Source organism: Haliotis cracherodii, unplaced genomic scaffold (genome assembly GCF_022045235.1).
Source record: "Haliotis cracherodii isolate W230 unplaced genomic scaffold, xgHalCrac1.p SCAF_6, whole genome shotgun sequence".
NCBI classification, from domain to species: domain Eukaryota; kingdom Metazoa; phylum Mollusca; class Gastropoda; order Lepetellida; family Haliotidae; genus Haliotis; species Haliotis cracherodii.
This window is the reverse complement of record NW_027266319.1, coordinates 52,556,519-52,578,287: the sequence shown is the minus strand read 5'-3', so window position 1 is coordinate 52,578,287 and position 21,769 is coordinate 52,556,519. Positions and strand designations below refer to the sequence as shown.

Below are 21,769 nucleotides of genomic sequence, written 5' to 3'. Positions count from 1 at the left end.
TTTACATAGGCCACAGACAAGTGTAGCTCTAAGACTGCTTGATCTAGCTCTACATACCATTTGAGCAAGCCAGTGCAAGCAGGTTGACCTCGCCTTCCTCCTTCCAGGCATACTGTGTGATGGAGGTCTTGGACTTGACGCTGCCGCGTGTCTCCTGACTCAGTGACAACAGCCGGGACAGCTCAAACAATGAGTGCTGCATTGTGCCGGATACAACTTGTATAGGTGCTGCAGCCAAGTGGTCTTTCTCCTCAACTACATGACTTATCTTCCTCTCAAATGCTGTTCTTGCATATTCATCTTCAAATCTATCCCATCCTAGGTCTGTCTTGGTTCACAAGCATATTAAAGCTGAAAACACAGACTGACTTTCAAAAAACATCTGAACATGATGAAGGGCTATGGCCATGGATATTGCGTAAGGAATTAAAAAAAGACTTCTTTCATGTAATGATACTAGATAAATATTTCTACATAAAATGCAATATCCATAGAATCAGATCTTTTACACTGATACAATTCCTCTCTGCATGAAGATCATAGGTAGGGCTGGGAAGAATCAAAATTTACACCCAGGTACCTACCCCACTATTACCTGACCCTAACGGGTATCCGCTGTAGATCTCAAGAGACAGGTACAAACTGTGCGATTGGGAATAGCAGAGCTCCAGAAAAGCTTTAGGTGTTGTGGGTATTTTACCCATGCATTTTAAAATCATTGGGTATCAGTAATTCTATCTGCGTATTCAAATTTATGTTACCCACTAGTTTTTACACCTGTGGGTATTTAAGTTAAATATTTAAAAACACTATTCATCTAGTCCCTGCAAACTGGTGTCGTGTGGGTTCGAGAGCTTTATAGGACTCAAAAATACCACGATACTTCCACAAGAAAGTGTGATGGCAAATGGTCATGATGTAACTGTCATCGTGGAGTTTGGCAAGGTTGACGGAATGCCCGTTTATGATTTAAAAATATGTTGCTGATTTGCTAATCGAATACGCAGGGTTACTTCACAATATTTTGATGATACGCACAAGTTTTATTTTTGTAGCGTATCTGTAATGTTCGTTGCGTATTTGATACGCTTGGATTATATTTTACTGTGTATTTCTGCATTTCTGATGCGAATTTCACGCAGATACGCAGCTTATCTGGAGCTCTGGGAATAGTCAACTGTAACCCTGGAAAATTGTATTTAGATGTACACGTATAAATTAAACAATCTGGTCATACATACACTGAAGTTGACTGAAGCTTTATCTTTATTCAAACACATGTAAGTTGGAAGGAATGTGTGCATAGTCAGAAAGAAATGTGAAGTTTCGAGACTTGTTGAGTAACCATGGAATTCTAGATAATTTTGTCATTAAACACTATCACGCGACTAACCACGGGTACAGGTAGTCTTGTGGGTACATGAATCCTACCCAGTACCCATCCAACCCTTGTACCCGTCCCAGCCCCAATCTGAGGATACGTCCAAAGGTCATGTCATGGCATCTTTCTAATCAGCTAATCAGCACAGAGGTACTAAATTCTTTGGATGAGTGATCAAAAGGGTGCATGCATTATTGAGGGTATATTTGTGTTCTGCAGTGGTTTTCTTGTGATAGGTGAGTGAGTGAGTGAGTGAGTTGGGTTTAACGCCGCTTTTAACAGTATTCCAGTTATATCGCGGCATGTCAGCTTAATGTGGGAGGAAAGCCCGAAGTGATGCAGGTCTCAGACGTTTACCACTTCGGTGAAACCCACGAGCACGGGTATGGTGCTGACAAACCTAGAAACATAATCAGGGTGAACCGGGATTCGAACCCACAATGATAGGTTTCTGGCGTGCCCAAGGGACGCAACTCTGCACAGCGAATAGCGGCGCCTCAGACGACTGGGACACCCGTGCCCCCTCTTGTGATAGGATTGAAATTTCTGCATCAAGGTGGAAAACAAATGAAGCTGAATCAGTTTAGAAAGCTTACATCTGATTGGCTCAAGAACCCAATCATCCTTCGTGTACACAGGGCAGTCAAAGTTCGCTAAGTGTTTACTAAAAACAATCTTCCATGGATATATCCTCAGATCTTCATGAAGAGAGGTATCTTTCAGGTGCAAAAGATTTGATTTGAATGAGATTGTATCAAATATCCTGATGATGCAATAAGTATTTCCATTTTCTCATTACTCATTTTTTCTTTATCCAGATTATACGATATTCTTGTCACTGAATGCTCCTAGGGACTGGTAATTTATCAGGGGGCATGGGGGATTTGCTCTTAGGCTGTATCATATTTTGCTGACCTCCCCCTTCCCCAACCCAAAATAAAACTACATGTAACAAGTTTTCATGACCCCCCTTCCTATAGTAAATGACCAGTCACTACATATATACAGATAGTGTTCAAATATATATGTTTTCTATTTAAAACATAGAACTTTATAGGAATAGTATAAGCATGGTCAAAATGGGTGCAGGCTATAACAGCCCCTCAGCAAAACGTCACCGATTTATCTGGCGAAAAGGGCAACGCATTTGGCGAAAACAGACACTATGTATCGGGCGAAAACGGCACCTCTATTTTTAATTACAACGATTTTTGTAGTAATATATATGGTTTATTTACATGGTATTTTATATATTTACATGTCATTTGATGTATGTGATGTATTTACATTGTATTTCCTGTTTTCACAGATAGTAAGTGAGTGAGTGAGTATGGTTTTACGCCGCTTTTAGCAATATTCCAGCAATATCACGGCGGGGGACACCAGAAATGGGTTTCACACATTGTACCCATGTCGGGAATCGAACCCAGGTCTTCGGCGTGACGAGTGAACGCTTTAACCACTAGGCGACCCGACCGCCCGTTTTCACAGATAAGTAAATATGTTTGTATATACAGTTTTGTGGCATGTCCATCTTCATCCTGTTCACAATATTGGCCCATGTACAACCGAACATTGTCAGAGTACTTGGGTCAGGGAGGGATCTCCATCCTTGTATCGTGGTCATATGACGAAGATCTCCTCTTGACGAGATGTGGAAGATTTGCGTATAGTGTTTTCACAATAAGTTAACTGCACCTCCCAATCAGAGTCGGTGAGTAAATTGGAGTAGGGGGCTAATGTCTTACTTGTTTTATTTCACAATTATTTGTGTTTGTAAGAGACGATGTGAGTTCAATTTCTATTATTTTTCTTCAAAGCATATTATGTTTTCACAATAAGTTGAGTTGCATATAAGCTAAGTTGGATTATAGTTGGAGTAGAGGCTAATTTCTAATGTAAACTTGTTTTTAACATCTCACAATTGGTGTTTGCAAGTTACAATGTAAGTTTAATATCATTTATTTGACCAAGGTAACAAATAAAATAAGGTGCCGTTTTCTGTTGAGTCGAGGTGCCGTTTTCGCCCGGTGACGTTTTGCAGAGGTGCGGTTTCGCTATAACCCTTCAAAACATAGTGTAATAATATATTTTCTCCAACCATATATATGTATTGTCAAGGAAGAAAAAAACAACTGACACACGTCATATTCCTACCATGTTTCCTTCATTTGCAAAACCTGTTCACATCACTTTTAATGACAACTTCAAAACAGAAGCAGATATAACCCCTGCAGCACTGTTCAGGCTAAATGTTTCATTGATACTGGGGTAGTTAGGATATATTTATACTCGTGGTATTGTTTCGTTAATCTACCATCACGGTAGTGTAGAAAAGAAACAAATCGTGTATTGCTGTGTATTGGATTAGACGTCAGAGAGACAATATTTTCAGACTTTATGGAAGAATGCGGATGCTGGATAATGTGAATAAGTGATTACGCGTTCTACTGGAAAGCCTCTATGACTACATACATGTACAGTTGATAAAACAAATCGGAATTTGATCAGTATTTCTAAAAAAAACATAAGTAGACCCAGCTGATTGACCATTGTTTTACAGTGAATTATGTTGAAAATGCAGGGCTGCGATTACACATGTGGATCTAGAATAACTGTTTTACGTTCAGCATTGTGAGTCCACTGTGAGCCATACCCTAACAATCTACCTCAGCACAAGTAAATGTCAACAAATGAAAAATTTACATGTAAAACACACCTCTTGTTTACATGTCACATGTACCGGAAGTAGTATAACTGTAGGAAAAGGCTTTAGAGTTATTTCCCTTGCTTGCCGCCTGCACAAGCTCCTTCCCAGCGCGTGACACCTTCGTTATAGTACCGAGAGCTCCGCGAACGGGATATCGCTGTGAGGAGCTTGCCACCTGCAATGTATTTATTTATTGTATCCTTTTTTTTCTCAGTAATGAATTTGTGTTAAAACAATATTCTTACTCTTTTTTGAATGCCTTTCAGTACTTTACAGACCACTTCATTACTAATGGCGCTTATGTTATGTTTGCACAATGACCGCCATACGCCCAGCTGGTAACGATATCATTACTTGAATCAGAGACCATATCATAGATCTTTCGTCACCACTCGCCCCTTTCCGTCACCTGCAAGAAAGCTTGTCCCGGAATAACACGAGTTGGTCACGAATGATAATAGATATATGGTCTCTGCTTTAATATAGCATCGCAACATAGCTCTAGATGGAATGAATATTCGTGAGTGCAGAGATAAGCATGAAACAATCAATCAGTAAATGGTGTATTGGTATTGGTATGTGGGATTTTAGGTAAATTGTAAGGGAAACGCCTTCACCAAACCATGTGCCGGAAAAAAAAAACACTTTGGCGAGGGATAAAATATTTGTATGAAAACTTCCCCGACTGGGATTCTATCGAAGGTAATCTATGAAGGTCTTTGAAAGGCATTTAGAATTGATACACTGATAGGTGAAAGAATGGACATAGCAAGGGGCAAATAGAGGCCAGCTAGGTAATTAGCCCCGACAAAGATCGAAGCAGTAAGTCCCAAGCACTGGGCAGATAGGTTCCCTGGTCACGGTTCATGGCTGGCTGGTGTCTCCTCATTTCAATGGCTTCTTGTAGTTTCCTTTGTCGCCAATTGTTGTTGGTGTTGGACAGGACTTTGGTGGCTTCCCACATGATGTTATGGTTTTCGTTCTTCAGGATGTGTTCGGAAACAGCGGATTCGGATCGAGTTTGTTAACAGAGGTTCTGGGTCTTGTTTGACTTGAATCTTTTGGTGAGGGGTCTAAGGGTTTCTCCAATGTACTGGCGGCCACAGTTGCAAGGTATCTGGTATATACATCCCGGGGGTTGGGACTTGCGCTGCTTGTTCCTCTGCTATTTGCTTGTAGATGGGTCTTGATTGACTTGCCGCTAGAGAAGGTGACATATATGTTGGCTTAATTACTTAACAATAAATTAACTAGGTTGTGTGTATTTAGGTAATTTATTATGCGTTGAGAGATTGAGAGATGTTGGTTTTGTTCTTGTTGTGGCGGGAAATCTGATGAGTGAGTGACAGGGCCTTGGTAGGGTATGGTGATTCTGATGGGCGATGGAGCTGGTTTGGGTCTGGGGTCGGAGTTCTTGAGGGTCTTGCGGATGGTTTTGGAGACTAGGTGGACAGGATAGTTGTTGAGGGACGTGAAGGTTTCCTTGAGATGGTCCAGTTTACTGCTGAGGGCACCAGGGGGGCAAATGGATTTGACCCGGGACTTTAGCTCACCTAAATGTGTAGTTTAAAATATCAACAAAGACAGCGTCTCAACAACAGCTGCTTTCAGAATTGCTATTCATGAAATATTAAAAACAACATGACACAAACAACTAAATTGCCGGAATGGCAAGAGGGATGATTTCGGTCTTCCAATAGTCAACTCACCCTTAATAATAAATATTCCAGCCACCAACCCTTGAGGTACAAACGAGCATGTTCTTTCAAAGATCATTCGACTCAGTTCAAAAGGTATTTGATCAAGGTCACAACATTCAAGGCCTCAGCAAAACTTTCAAAACGTTTTATCGTAGACATCTGGAGGACATTTCCAAATGTTACGAAACAGGGCAAAAATATAATGCACGATGTAATTCCCTATTTTGATTTGTCACATATTTTTCCGTGTCTTTTTGTTCAGGTGAACAATTAACTTGTGTGTGCAAGTGTTTGTGACGGAGCGACCAGTGGGGCAAGATACGCTCACATTTCGCGAACACCTGATATGATCACTATTTGATAGGGGCCGGTAGGTAGCCGAGTGATTAAAGCGTTTGCTCGTCACGCCGAAGACCCGGGTTCGATTACGGCGGGGGACACCACAAATGGTCTCCACACAATGTGTGGAGACCATTTGTGGTGTCCCCCGCCGTAATATTGCTAAAAGCAGCATAAAACCATACTCACTTACTCACTATTTGATAGTGATTCATAAACACATGCTCATGATGTAGTCAATATCGTACAATCGACTCGAATCGATAACTTTCTCGTTAATTTGTATTTACTTTTACAGGTGGCATCCGGAGATTCGGGGAGATGTGCCCTTGGCTCTCCGTGTAGTTTTTCAGCTCAGTTTTCTTTATGGGATAAACACTGAATAGATTCGCTTATTGATATTGTAATTTTCAGGGATGTGAAATCTCCGCGGAAACGCGGAAAATCGCGTTTTTTAAAACTGTAGTGCTCGGAAAAAATCATCTTCCGTGTAAAAATATAATTAATGTTTTTAAAAAACACTCCGAAAAAGGTTATCGAAAACCGAACAACCGTGGCAGATTGTCCTGTTTTCGATCAGAGCTTTCAGCATCATAGGTTTTCGGACATCATACATTTTCTATCACAAATACTTGCATCATAACGTGGGGTCTCTTATCGGGAAAACCTGCTCACATCCCTGAATTTTCGACGCAACGCCATTTTGGTTCCGATTTTTTTCACAAAACACCAACAATGTCCTCCCGCACATGTCCAACGAAATGTCACTCCAATGAATGCTAAACTGTGTCGCAAATTGATGTAAGAAATGGCGTTCAAATCAACAACCAAAAAACTCAGATTGTTCTTTACCGTAATCCCTCCTCGGTACAGTCATCGTTTTATTTTACACGTGGGAATGAACAAATAGAACTGCTACATTCCTACAAATGTTTCGGCCTCTGGTAACAGGAAAATATAGATTTGAATTACGCGGCAAAGGAAATCGCTAAAACGAATTATGAAGTTATTAACATTCTATGTAATAATTTGGCCCAACCAGGTTTTATCATATGGTTCGGCAATCTGGGTTACAATGAATTTAGCTGCATTAATGCTGAACAGAACAGAACCTATCGTTTCTTTTTTGAGTTCAATTTGGGTAATAAAACTCACGGGTGGCCCAGTTGGCCCAGTCGTCTAAGGCGCCGCGACTCGCTGTGCAGGGTTGCGCCCCTTGGGCACGCCAGAAAACTATGATTGTGGGTTCGAATCCCGGTTCGCCCCGATTATGTTTCTAGGTTTGTCAGCACCATACCCGTGCTCGTGGGTTTCACCGAAGTGGTAAACGTCTGAGACCTGCATCACTTCGGGCTTTCCTCCCACATTAAGCTGACACGATATAACTGGAATACTGTTAAAAGCGGCGTTAAACCCAACTCACTCACTCACTCTGACATGGGGTAAATGTTTCACCATACGATGCCTTAATGGCCTTCCAATTACGTCCTTAGTGTACACAGAGTTAAGATGAAGATAAGGTTGCGTTAAGACTAAGATTACATTGTTAGTTGACTCTTACTACACGCTTTAGCATCTGAGGACCTTTTCATCCTCGTAATGTCCACGGGTACATTATTTACACAACCAGCACGTTTAAAACATACTCATCATATGACTATATGTTTTAAAGGTGAACTGAACTCAACCCAAACCTATCTCAAACAGATTACATAGGACTATCGGAATAAAAAAGTTGTTTCATGTGGTTGCAACCTTCACAAGGTTTACTTGAGTGTTTTTTCTCTGTGATTTCTTCTGCTATCTCAATGATTGACACAATAATGCATAGGCTCCGCGAAGTCACCAAGAGAAGATGTCTTTGATGTCGCCAAACCGCGACACTCACAATATACGAGGGGTGTTCATTAAAGATTTCTCCTGACCCACTTCCGATGGACCTAGTTGAATGAAACTTGGCATAGGTATTAGTCTTTCTCCACATAGGAACCACCAAGAGTTACACACTTCTCCCATCGTTTTATGCAACTATGGAGACCTCGCTTGTAAAAGCCCTCATTTTGCGTCTCAAACCAGGACTTGACTTCAGAAATCAGCTTAAGCTTGATAGCGTCCCGCAATTTCCGCAGCCGTGAAGCATAATAAGCTCCTGTAATTGTGGTACCCTTTGCCAAGAAATCCATCATCGCTACTCCGTGCTAGTCCCAAAACATGACCTTGCCTGCAGAGGGTTGGACACGTACCTTCTTTGGGGGTGGTGACTCCACAGTTATACGTCGGTCTGCCAAAATGGCGGTCTCCACTTGATGGATAGTGTCCTCATCAATGGCTGAATGGGGGCGACCAGGAATGGCAGCTGTTTCCACAGATGTCCGACCACACTTGAACTGGCGATGCCAGTGTTTAACAACGTCATATGATGGGGCATCTTCCCCATAAGTTGCTTTCATTTCATCGAAAGTTTATTTTAGTATGCGACCTTTCAAATATGAAAACCTAATCACTGCTCGGTATTCTACTGGCTCCATTGTCACACCCTACTCGATCATAACACCTGTAAAAGTGGTAAGATTAATAGTTCGGTGCTGCAAATTCAGACATAACTCATAGATACATGTTTCATTACACATGTGAAATTTCAACCAAATATGATAACCCTAAGTGGTTTAGGGGAAATCTTTAATGAACACCCCTCGTAAAATCATGAAACAACCATCAGATACTCATTGGCTGCTAGATGCCTCTGCCAAAGCAAAGGAAACTGAATCGATTCAGCACGGCATCTTTAGAGGAAACAGACGCAGCTTGTTATAAACCATTCCACTGCTTCTAGGAGAATTCCGCTTGCGACTTGGTTTAACAATGCATTGAGTTGTAATAGTATGCTGTTGCTACTGATTCTTATATCTTTGGTCTACTTCTCATCGCCTATTATAATTTCTGGACATGGAGTGAGTGTGAGTGAGTTTAAGTTTAACGTCACATCGGCAATATTTCAGCCATATCGTGACGAAACAAAAGTTGACATGAACAATATATTTTAAACTGCATACAATTCTGCCGACGAAGGGCAGTATAATAACTAGAATATCACAGATGTACATAAAACTAGTCAGAGAGCATGTAAAAAGAGATTAACATTTTACAACACAACATAAAAACAGGCTATAGATCACCAACAACTGAAGGTAGATCACCACGCCAGGGTCCATGGGGACTTACAGTACTTTTGCTACCTGCATGGACCCCAGTGGGATTTACATCATCCCTTCAGTGGTTGGCGATTATTGGCAGAGTTAGCCTCACGTCTTAAAATGACACATATTCTACGATTAAAAACACGGTAGTACTAAATTTACCTTGAAAGAAGTGGAACTTATGTACCCTCTCAGGAGGACAATAATTTTACAGTACTTTAACCCCCCTCGAGGATACAGCCACTAACATTCTCAGTTGCTAATTTAATCTACCAATCATAAAACATTTATATTTCACAAAACACAATCAAAATTTTGCACACAACTCTATTTCTTTTAAAAAACCAATGATTAAACGAGAATCGATACTGCTAAAAAGATCCTTAATAGATGACGATTTGAAATATTTATCCCTTGTGATAGAAAAATCAACACAATCAAGCAGGACATGCTTGACGGTGATTCTCTCATCACAAGGGATACAAAATGGAGGATCCTCACCTTTTAAAAGATATTCGTGTGTATACCTGCTATGGCCAATACGACATCGTCGCATAATGACCTCTTCAAATCTGGACTGACAGCCCAAGTAGGTGTAACCAATATTTGGTTTAATTTCATGTAATTTATTCATACCTACTTGGGAGTCCCACTTCTTTTGCATCAGATCACAAATATAAGATCTGATTACAGGTTTAAAATCAGTGTATGGGATAAGAAGTGGTGTCACAGATTTGTTGAGTGCTGCTTTTGCAGCAGCATCAGCCATTGAGTTGCCTTTGATGCCCACATGACTGGGCAACCAACAAAAGACGATGTCGTATTGGCCAGTAGCAAGTTCATTAAATAATTCAATAATTTTGATTAAAAGTGGATGTTGACATGAGATGTTATGGATAGCCTGCAAGCAAGAAAGAGAATCGGAAAATAGGATAAACTTATGATATTTTGACTGTTTACTGATATACTGTAAAGCTGTTAAAATGGCATTGGCCTCAGCTGTGAAAATAGAACTAGTATCGGGTAATCTGGAGGAGATAGTCCTGGATCCAATGACAGTGGCGCTAGCAACAGCGCCACTATCCTTGGATCCATCAGTAAATATAGATTTGTAAGTATTATATGTGTTTCTTAATTCATTATATTTTTGTTGATAAATAAGTGGATTTGTTTCCGATTTCTTTAATTTAGTTAATGACAGATCCACCTCTGGCTTTACTAACTGCCAAGGTGGAGAAGACAAAAGCTGCGTGGGGGCTATAGCATCAAGATTAATTTTAGCGGCAGAAATATCAGATTGAAGTCTTATTCCAAGTGGGGGGAGAACCGATGATTTTTTATTATAGAGATTTTCATAAAGTGGGTTAAAAACACAGTCATATGCAGGATTCGAGTTATTAGAGCGTAATTTAGTGACATATTGTAAGGATAATTTAATTCGGCGTTGTTTGAGGGATGGTTCATCAGCCTCAACGTACAGACTGTCAATAGGAGAAGTTCGGAAAGATCCAAGACAGAGTCTCAGACCTTGATGGTGGATAGAGTCCAAAAGTTTAAGATTACTTTTGCAGGCTCCACCATAGATGATGGAGCCATAATCAAGTTTAGAGCGAATAAGTGCTCTGTACAGTTGAAGGAGGGTTTTCTGATCCCCTCCCCACTTGGAATTTGAAACAACTTTTAGGAGATCAAGGGCCTTCAGGCATTTATTTTTCAAATATTTTATGTGAGGTAAAAACGTTAAATGTTGGTCAAACATAAGACCCAAGAACTTAGCCTCTTTTACTACTTTAATCGGAGTGCTATCTAAAATTAAATCAGGGTCTTTATGGGGTTTGTATTTCCTACAAAAGTGGATACAATTTGTTTTGGATTTTGAAAATTTAAAACCATTTTCTAAACACCATTTATTTATCTTATTTAGACATAATTGTAATTGTCTTTCGATAGTATGCATGTTTTTACCACGACATGATATGTTAAAATCATCCACGAATAAAGATCCATCAATGGAGTCATTTAAAACCTTAGAGAGACTATTTATCTTAATACTAAATAGTGTAACAGACAAAATACTGCCCTGTGGGACACCCTGATCCTGATGATAATGATCAGACAGGGTTGAGCCCACACGGACTTGAAATTGTCTGTCAGTTAAAAATCTGGATATGAATTGAGGCAAACGGCCTCTCAATCCAAAATCATGTAAATCTTTTAAAATCCCGTGTTTCCAGGTAGTGTCATACGCCTTTTCCAAGTCGAAAAAGATAGACACTGCATGCTGGTTATTAATTATTGCATTTTTTACAAATGACTCTAACCGAACTAAATGGTCAACAGTACTTCGATTCTTTCTAAAACCACACTGAATATTTGTAAGTAAATTATTAGATTCCAAGTACCATGTTAATCTATTGTTGACCATACGTTCCATGGTTTTGCAAACACAGCTGGTCAGTGAAATGGGTCTATAATTTGATGGATCAGTATGATCTCGTCCAGGTTTTGGTATGGGTACAACTATGGCATCACGCCAGGAAGAAGGAAACTCACCTGAAGTCCAGATATCATCAAAAATTAACAGAAGGGTTTCTAGACACGGTTCTGGTAAATGCTTCAGGAGTTGATAGTGTATACCATCAGCTCCTGTAGCAGTATCGTGAGCCTGATCAAGAGCAGTATGAAGCTCATGGATTGAAAATACTTCATTATAATCTTCCCCATTATCTGATTTAAAATTAATAGTTTTCTTTTCCTGCTGTTTTTGGTATATTTGGAATTTAGGTACATAGTTTGAGGAGGAAGAATGTTTTGCTAACGTTGCACCAAGTTTATTTGCAATATCCGATTTGTCAGTTAATAGGTCATCCCCATTCTTAAGGTGGTGGACGCTAGATTTGGAACCCTTACCTTTAATTTTCTGTATCATATTCCATACCTTAGACATGGGCGTCCGTGAATTTATTTTTGAAACATAATCACGCCAAGATTGGCGTTTATTATGTTTAAAAGTACGCCTGGCTTTAGCATTTGAAATTTTAAATTGATTCAAATTATGGACCATCGGATGGCGACGGAAATAACGCTCAGCCTTTTTCCGTGCCTTCCTAGCTTGCCTGCAGTCATTGTTAAACCATGGTTTACGGATGTGTGCATTTGCAGAGGACTTTGGAATACAATCATCAGCTATTTTGTACAGTTCATCAGTGAACACCGTAATAGAATCAGGAACATCAACAAAAAGGCCAGGATGTAATTTGCTCGTACACAGTAATTGGAACAAAGGCCAGTTAGCCTTTGAGAAGTTCCATCGTGATGATGGAGGAACGTCAGTTGGAATTATTGTTTGAAGAATAGTCGGGAAATGGTCACTTCCACAAAGGTCGTCGTGGACTGACCATTCGAATTCATTCAACAGATCGGAGTTGGTAAGTGATAAATCAAGAGAAGAATATGTGCCTGTTCCAGGATGTAAATAAGTTTTAGAGTTATCATTAAAGATGCATAAATCATTGTTCGAAATGAAATCTTCTAATATCTTACCTTTACTGTTCGTGTCAGCACTACCCCAAAGTGGATTATGCCCATTCAAATCGCCCATAATGATACAGGGCTTGGGGAGCTGGTCATAGAGTGCCTGAAGATCAGTTTGGTGAAGAGTAGAAGATGGAGGTACATAAAGCGAACACAATGTGAAAACAATGTTGAGGCTTAAACGGACTGCAACAGCTTGAAGTGGAGTATTAAGTGGAACAGGGCTATGTATGACACCCTGCCTCACCAACACTGACGATCCTCCAGTAGCCCTAGGTCCTGGAGGAGAAAAGAAGTTATATGCATCATATTGCCTCAAATTGATTTGATCATTATCTTTAAAATACGTTTCTTGTAAACAAAATGCTGATGGTTTAAAATCCTGTATCAATAACTGTAAATCATTAAAATTATTCTTTAGTCCCCTGCAATTCCACTGAATAAGAGTATTGGAGCCATTCATGGAGGCTCAACTGGAGTTCTTGAGTGAGAGGGAGGTCCACTCCCACGAACCGGGAGTGAGGGACTGACCTCCATCGCTAGAGGCTCAAATGGATTATGAACCTCTACTGTGGTGTCAGCAAGAGAAGGCAATTCCAAGTGCTGGAGAGCCCTTATCTTTTTTAACTTCTTTTTTTCTGTTTTAGTCAGATGGGCTTCGCCCTGAATGTTTTTGGTGATTTTCACATGGCTGGGTTCTGATGGAGTTACCGTTTTCTGAGTTTGCTGAATCTGAGGTGCTGATGGTAGATGGTCTGTCTGGGAAGCTGAAGTAGATTTCATAGATTGAGATGTCTGTGCATCGTCGATGGTAAACTGGTCTTCTTTTACCCAAGAGATCAAAGTCTGGCAGGATGTAGAGGCTGTAGTAACTTTGAGAACTGGCGGCGGAGAAGAGACTGCAGCTGAATAAGTGATATTTGTGGGTGATTTTGATGGAAGTTGTACCAATTGTTTGGCAGCAGAGTAAGAAATATTTTGCGTGTGCTTCAGTTTTAAGATCTGTGATTCTGATACGAACACTGGACATGATTTGGATGAGGCCACATGCTCCCCGTCGCAGTTGGCACACTTGACATCATCTGTGCACTCGGAACCTTCGTGAATTCCACTGCAACGGAAGCATCTGGCCTTGCGAGTGCAAGTTTTTGCCCCGTGTCCAAACTGTTGACACTTGTAACACCGGAGAGGATTTGGAACATAAACCTCCACTCCGATGTTAAAGTAACCGGCTTTAATGGAATTTGGTATTTTAGCAAGACAAAAAGTAAAAAGATACGTGTTAGTGGGGATAAATTTTCCATCTTCTGATTTTCTGCTGAACCGCTTAACAGCAGTGACCCCTTGATGTTTCAATTCAGCAGCAATCTCTTCTTCTGCCATGTCAGAAAGACAGCGTGCGCGGTCCCTGACAATGCCTCTACTTGAATTCAGTGTCCTGTGCACCGAAACAACAACCTGGGTGTTAACAAACTGCTGTAGACCCAGCAGATTGACAGATTGTTGTCTCCGTGCACATTCCACAAGGATGGAACCAGAACGAAGACGTGTAACATTGGTAACTTCTCCACAGGCACTTTGAATGCCTTTCGAGATAGCGAAAGGATTTAGTTTTAAAGGATTGCCATCAGCAGATGCGATGACAATGAATCTCGGCCAAGAATCTGCAATCTCAGTTGATGTTTCTTCTTCGTCAGACGTTATAGAATCGACATGACGACGTTTATTTGTTTTGAAAGAACCAGATAGATTGTGGTGAGCCATGGTGTTATGTAGTGATTCGGCACCCCTGCTCCCCACCCGCCATCGAGTGTCAACAAGGACGATGTCACAGTGGAAGCCAACCTGCAACACCAGGGATACAGAGGTGTTATACTCCAGAAAATATAGACTTGAAAAGCTATGAGATCAAAAAGAATAAGCGTCAGGCTGGTTCGGCCCATAACACTTTCCCCAAGAAACACAGAATTCAGAGGTCTCTATCTCCAGATTGGCCCATGAGCCACCGCCTTCTGGCATACGACTCTAGGCAAACAGGAACAAAACAATGATTTTGATAACAAAGTTTAGCGTGCGATTGTATTCTTAATAATATAGCCATGTATTTCATGCTAGGGCATGACGTGACCAGCCGATTGATAGAATCGGGCCAATTCTACCACCCGTCTAGGCGAAGTAAGGGTCGAAGTGGTGTGTTGGGCAATAGGAACACTTGTTCCTGGCTCCAATGCCCTCAACCACCAGAATCCCGTCCTCCGCCGACACAGGGGCGCAACCCACGGCAAACGGGTTGCCCAATTTGGTCGCCTTTTACGACCAGCAATGGGGTGCTGTGGACAAATTCTACCCCGAGTCCACATGGGGGAAGAGCTATTAGCGTTACCCAGCACTCACCACGGGGAGGTTGCTCTTCACGAGTGCCTCTGGACATGGAACCAAATGGATGACTTTTAAAAATGTGATTGTTAAAAAACCCAGTCATATTAGAAATTCCAAACATTGGAAATAGATTAAGTTGTGTGGGTCTATGTCTCCAGAACGAAGCTTGTGTTTCTGTGTTCTACAGACAGCAACACCAACGGTGTCAGCTCCACGACGTTTTGTTCATGCCCCCCCCCCCCCCCCCCCCATAAATATGTTATTTATGAATATAATCATTTTATTTTGTACAACCTGAACAGTTTGAAGTACATGTTATAAACAGCACAGTTTGCGCGCGTGCGTGCGTGCGTGCGTGCGTGTGTGTATGTGTGTGTGTGTGTGTGTGTACCATGTGTATGTGCTTGTTTTGTTTGTATAATGCCCACACGGGGATATGAAGGAGACTTGTAAACAATCGACTCACTGATTTAATGACCGACGATCCGGCATTCAACAACAACAAAGTTCAACTACCACTGTGGCTGCCAACTATGTCACGGAATTCATGACGAAGGTATACGTTTAGCCCTCTTCACGGCCAACGGTGCATATGTACATTGGCGTTTTGTCAACTTGAGGCGGTGAGGATTTATACGAGTATTGTGTAGGACATCTCTGATTTTATTTGTTTATTCTTCTTAACCCACATACGCCCTCCCTTTTCTTATCCCATATACTCTACATATATCTGTGGTTCTTTAATTCTAGCCCCATTTATGTCCACGACATATCTATGCATACAAAATGAAGATGAAGGGCCACCAGTTTGAATTATGTGTTTAGAAATTTAGGCAACCCAAACTGATCACTGACAGGTGTGTTCAAGGTTGAAAAAGAAAACAGATGATTTTTTTTGTCTACTCAAGATATTTCTCTTTGGGCAAAAATGGAAATTGATCTTTGAAATAAAGTTCTGATTAGAAATTTGTTATACTCTGACAATATAGAGTAGGGTGAAATACTACATGTATGCTGATCAAAATAGAAAGTCGTCCGAAACATAACAAGTGGGGGTCCGGGTAAGAATATAGGTCCCGGTCAACCTATGCTTGTCGTAAGAGGCGACCAGAAGGATCAGTGGTCAGTCTCGGGGATATTTTGTATTGCATGTCATCGTACTTCAAGTGAGCGGGTTGATGTGTATGATGTCAATCACCGGATTGTCAGGTCCAAACTCGATTATTTACAGACCGCCGCCTCATAGCTGGAATATTGCTGAGCGCTGCTTTAAAGAAACAAACAACACCGTCGACATAAGCATTAAACAAACCATGATAAATAAAACAATGTTTCTGTTATTTCGATACATTTGATTACAGGAGTCAAATTCCGATCGAAAACTCCAGTGAATGTGAGTAGGTGAGGGCTTAACGCGGTTAGATTGGGCGTCCATCAAGGTGTTCCTGTGCGTTTGTTGCAGTAGTGATGCATCATTTCTTGTGATCAAATCTAAAAGTGCGTATATTTCAATACTGATATTTGTCTTTAAACAGTTTGGTTACTTGTTACGATAGGAAAACTGTTACAAAATCTTCATCCCCACAGCATTCTTACAGTTAATTAACCCACAGTTAAATGCGGAGTTACGTCCTTGTGGCGTATGCTTACATGTATATCTGCTATATATTTGTTCAATATAGTCTAAATTCGATTTTCTTCATAACATGTTATTTTTCATGTAGAATGTACTACACCCGTGAAGATACGGGGTAGAATAGGTCTTCAGCGACCCATGCTTGTCGTAAGAGGCGACTAACGGGATCGGGTGGTCAGGCTCACTAACTTGGTTGATGCATGCCATCGTATCCCAATTGCGTAGATTGATTCTCATGATGTCAATCTTACCCGTGAAGATCCGGGTAGGAATATGTCTTCAGCAACCCATGCTCGCCGTAAGAGGCGACTAACGGGATTGGGTGGTCAGGCTCACTGACCTGGTTGATGCATGTCATCGTATCCCAACTGCGTAGATCGATGCTCATGAAGTCAATCACTGGATCGTTCGGTCCAGACTCGATTATTTACAGACCGCCGTCATATAGCTGGAATATTGCTGAGTGCAGCGTTAAACAACAAACAAACAAATGCAACCATTCAAGTATTTTGACATGTTGCAATTTTATAAAAATGTTTTCGGCATAAAATGACAGTCAGGTCAGCTGAACATTAACATTGTGAAACATCACATACTTGTTCCCATCCTTGAATTATATTCGAACATGATTTACAATATCTCCGCCCGGGCAATGATATTGAGAACCTTTTTGTGGCCATAACTCATAACATTTTATATAAAATATATAGACATTGGTGTATGTTTAGTTGAGGTGGGTATTGCGACGAGAACAAGTTGATACACATACAATTGAGTCATGAATTCAAAGTTATATTTAAAAGTTGTTAAACATATATGGGGATAACAAAATTATCTACAACCGTTTAAAACACAGGCTGGGCCACCTCGCTGAGGATCATGGGGACTTACGGTGTTCGCTTCCTGCACGATACTCCAGCAGGATTTACCGTCATCACTTTAGCCACTGGTGGTTTTGGAATTCATTTAAAACAAATGCTCAGCAACGAGTTGGCTTAAAACACTGGTTTCAATAATCTTTGTTGATTAAAGCATCACACCAAATTTAAAAATAAGCAATTTGTTATTTACACATATATTTAAAGTTTATTATACAGACCAATTTCTTTAAAGCAGCTAAGAATGTGATGCCCGCTTACACGGGGAAACGTCTTTCAGAGTTACTGTTTGGCAATGTGAATCCCTTGCGATTGCAAGTCCACACAGTCAAGAGTTAGTATTTGGACTATTATAACAATCTATGTTTCGTGTACTGATGAAAACGAATAAGGGAACAATGAAAAAGTATAGAGAAATATGGTTTACTGTCAGTACATTTGAAACAACGGGCATGTCTGAATCGAATGTTGAGATGTGTTTGTGTGCATTGTTTCCAACGCATATTTGGGTGACAAGGCTGTGATAGCATATCATTTTACTGTGTCTAAAACTGAGTGTTCCGTTATTGACGACGGTATATTAAGCTATTGTCTAAATTTTCAGTTGAGCTACATTGCTGTGGCACTGTTTATTTTATCGAGGTGAAATGGGGTTGAATGTCGTGTTCAAGATTATTGCACTTAGATAGCGACGTGTTTGCACGTGTGTCTGCATGTGTGGGTGTTTTTACTTGTCCGGACTTATACTGATTTTATAGTACCAGCTCACTGAGATGCACTGCCGCAGTTCAACTTAAATGCCCCACACAGGCACAGTTAGTGCCTCCGAGCCGACCAGTCCCTCAATGCCGAGCTCCAAGAAGGGTGAGTGAGTGAGTGAGTGAGTTAAGTTTTAAGTCACATGGGCAATATTTCAGCCATAACGTGACTATCAAAGGTTTAAAATTATAAATACTTTGAAAACGTATAAAAAAACTGCCAACGATGGGCAGTAAAATAACTAGACTTATCACAGAGAAATATTTAAAACTAGTATGGAGTCATAAAATTGATATTACTATACATAACAATACATTATAAAAACAGGCTATGATCTCCAACAACTGAAGGTAGATCACCACACTGGGGACCATGGGGACTTACAGTACTTTTGCTACCTGCATGGACCCCAGCTGGATTTACATCATCCCTTCAGGTGTTGGCGATTATTGACAAATGTAGCCAGAATAAAAGAACATATATACTACGATTAAAATTGTGGTGAAAAAACATTACTTTGAATGACGTGGTCTGACAAACCCTCTCTGGGGGACAATCATTTTACACTACTTCAACCCCCATCAAGGGTAAAGCCACGAACAATCTCAGTTAACAAGTTTTCCGCTACCAATACTAAAATATATATTATTTACAGAACATATCATCAAAATTTATGTAATAATTCTATTTCTTTTAAAAAACCAATAATTAAATGACTACTTACGTGATTAAAAAGATCCTTTAGCGATGAAACTGTGAAATAGTTATCCCTTGTGATGGAAAAATCAATACAGTCAAGCAGGACATGCTTGACCGTGATTCTTTCATCACAAGGGATACAGAATGGAGGATCCTCACCTTTAAGTAAATATTCATGAGTATAACGTGAGTGACCAATACGACATCGTCTTAATACAACCTCTTCAAATCTGGACGGACAGCCCAAGTAGGTGTAACCAGTATTTGGTTTTATTTCATGTAATTTATTTATACCTACTTGGGTGTCCCACTTCTTTTGCATCAGATCACGGATGTAAGATCTAATTATAGGTTTATAATCACTGTATGGTAAAAGAAGTGGTGTCACAGATTTGTTGAGTGCTGCTTTTGCGGCAGCGTCAGCCAGTGTGTTACCAACAATCCCAACATGGCTTGGTAACCAACAAAAGACGATGTCATATTGGCCAGTCGCAAGATCATTAAATAACTCAAGAATTTCAATTAAAAATGGATGTTTACATGACATATTTTTAATAGCCTGAAGGCACGAAAGTGAGTCTGAAAAAATAATGAATTCTTTATATTTAGATTTGTTCTTGATATATTTTAGTGCCGTTAAAATGGCGTGTGCTTCTGCTGTGAATATGGAACTATTATCGGGTAATCTTGAAGATACTGTTCTGGATCCAATGACAGTGGCACTAGCAACTGCGCCACCATCCTTGGATCCATCTGTAAATATAGATTTATATGTGTCATAATTGTTTCGTAATTGATTGTATTCTTGTTGATAAATAAGTGGGTTTGTATCAGATTTCTTAAGACTAGTTAATGTGAGATCTACAGTTGGTCTTACCATTTGCCAAGGAGGTGTTGAAAAAAGTTGTGTGGGAGCTATATCTTGAAAGTTAATGCTCGCAGCAAAAACGACTGATTTTATTCTTATTCCAAGAGGTGGAACAAGAGATGATTTCTTATTGTAAAGATCTTCGTAGAGAGGATTAAATACGCAATTAAAAGCTGGATTTGACTGATTTGAATATAATTTAGTGATGTATTGTAATGATAATTTCAGACGGCGTTGTTTAAGAGAAGGCTCATCCGCTTCAACAGACAGACTTGGAATAGGAGAAGTGCGAAAGGCACCAAGGCAAAGCCTCAGACCTTGGTGATGGATAGTATCTAGTTTTTTTAGATTACTTTTACATGCTCCACCATAGACGATGGAGCCGTAATCAAGTTTAGAACGGATCAGTGATCGATATAAGTGTAAGAGGGTTGTCTGATCCCCTCCCCACTTTGAATTAGAAACAACTTTCAAGAGATCGAGTGCCTTCAGGCATTTAGATTTAAGGTATTTAATATGTGGGAGGAAAGTTAAGTGGCTATCAAAAATAAGTCCCAAGAACTTGGCCTCCTTAACAACTTTGATAGGAGTGCCATTCAGAAATAGTTCAGGGTCCTTATGTGGCTTATATTTTCTGCAGAAATGTATGCAATTAGTTTTTGATTTGGAAAATTTAAACCCGTTTTCTAGACACCACTTGTTAATTTTATTGAGACATAATTGTAATTGCCTTTCTATTGTGTGCATATTTTTACCACGGCAAGATAGATTAAAATCATCCACAAAAAGTGATCCATCAACTGAATCATTTAAAACTTTTGACAAACTGTTAATTTTGATACTAAATAAAGTGACAGACAAAATACTGCCTTGTGGGACACCCTGATCCTGATTATAATGATCAGACAGGGTTGTACCCACTCGGACTTGAAATTGCCTGTCTGTTAAAAACTGGGATATAAAATGAGGCAGACGGCCTCTTAATCCAAAATCATGAAGATCTTTTAAAATACCATGTTTCCATGTTGTATCGTAAGCTTTTTCTAAATCGAAAAAGATCGATACAGCATGTTGTCTATTTACAATGGAATTTTTAATGAACGATTCTAAACGCACTAAATGATCGATAGTACTTCTGTTCTTCCGGAAACCACATTGTATATTGGTAAGAAGATTATTTGTTTCCAAGTACCACACTAATCGATTATTTACCATGCGTTCCATCGTTTTACAAACACAGCTAGTTAGTGAGATAGGTCGGTAATTTGATGGATCAGAATGATCCCGCCCAGGTTTGGGTATTGGTATAACAATGGCATTATGCCATGAAGGTGGAAACGTCCCAGATGTCCAAATGTCATCAAATATAGTCAACAAAGTTGCAAGGCATGATTCGGGCAAGTGTTTCAGTAGCTGATAATGAATATTATCAGCGCCTGCTGCTGTATCATGAGCTTGCCCTAAGGCAGTATATAGCTCATGTAGTGAAAATACCTCATTGTAATCTTCACCATTATCAGATGTAAAATTTACTTTTTTCTTTTCCTGTTGGAGCTGATATTTTTGAAATTCAGGAACGTAATTTGATGAAGACGAATGTTGAGATAACGTTTTCCCAAGGCTATTGGCAATATCAGACTTATTCGTTAGCAAAGTATCGCCATCCTTTAGATGGTTTACTGTAGAATT

At 40.0% G+C, this 21,769-nt stretch overlaps 2 protein-coding genes across 2 annotated transcripts in view; both read right to left on the bottom strand.

Annotated features, from left to right (window-relative positions):
• The window catches only part of LOC139445466 (uncharacterized), a 54,337-nt gene extending 50,217 nt beyond the window's left edge, over positions 1-4,120 (bottom strand). Inside the window, exons 1-2 of the mRNA XM_071226611.1 lie at positions 4,101-4,120; positions 58-351 (exon numbers count right to left, since the gene is read on the bottom strand). Of these exons, the coding sequence (XP_071082712.1) occupies positions 58-202 (145 nt within the window). The 5' untranslated portion in view covers positions 203-351; positions 4,101-4,120. The remainder of the gene's footprint in view (positions 1-57; positions 352-4,100) is intronic.
• Positions 4,121-13,320: 9,200 nt separating this feature from the next.
• LOC139446489 (uncharacterized) lies at positions 13,321-14,625 on the bottom strand. The gene has a single exon (XM_071227798.1). It carries the CDS (start codon positions 14,623-14,625, stop codon positions 13,321-13,323), a length of 1,305 nt encoding a protein of 434 aa, XP_071083899.1.
• Positions 14,626-21,769: the final 7,144 nt, after the last annotated feature.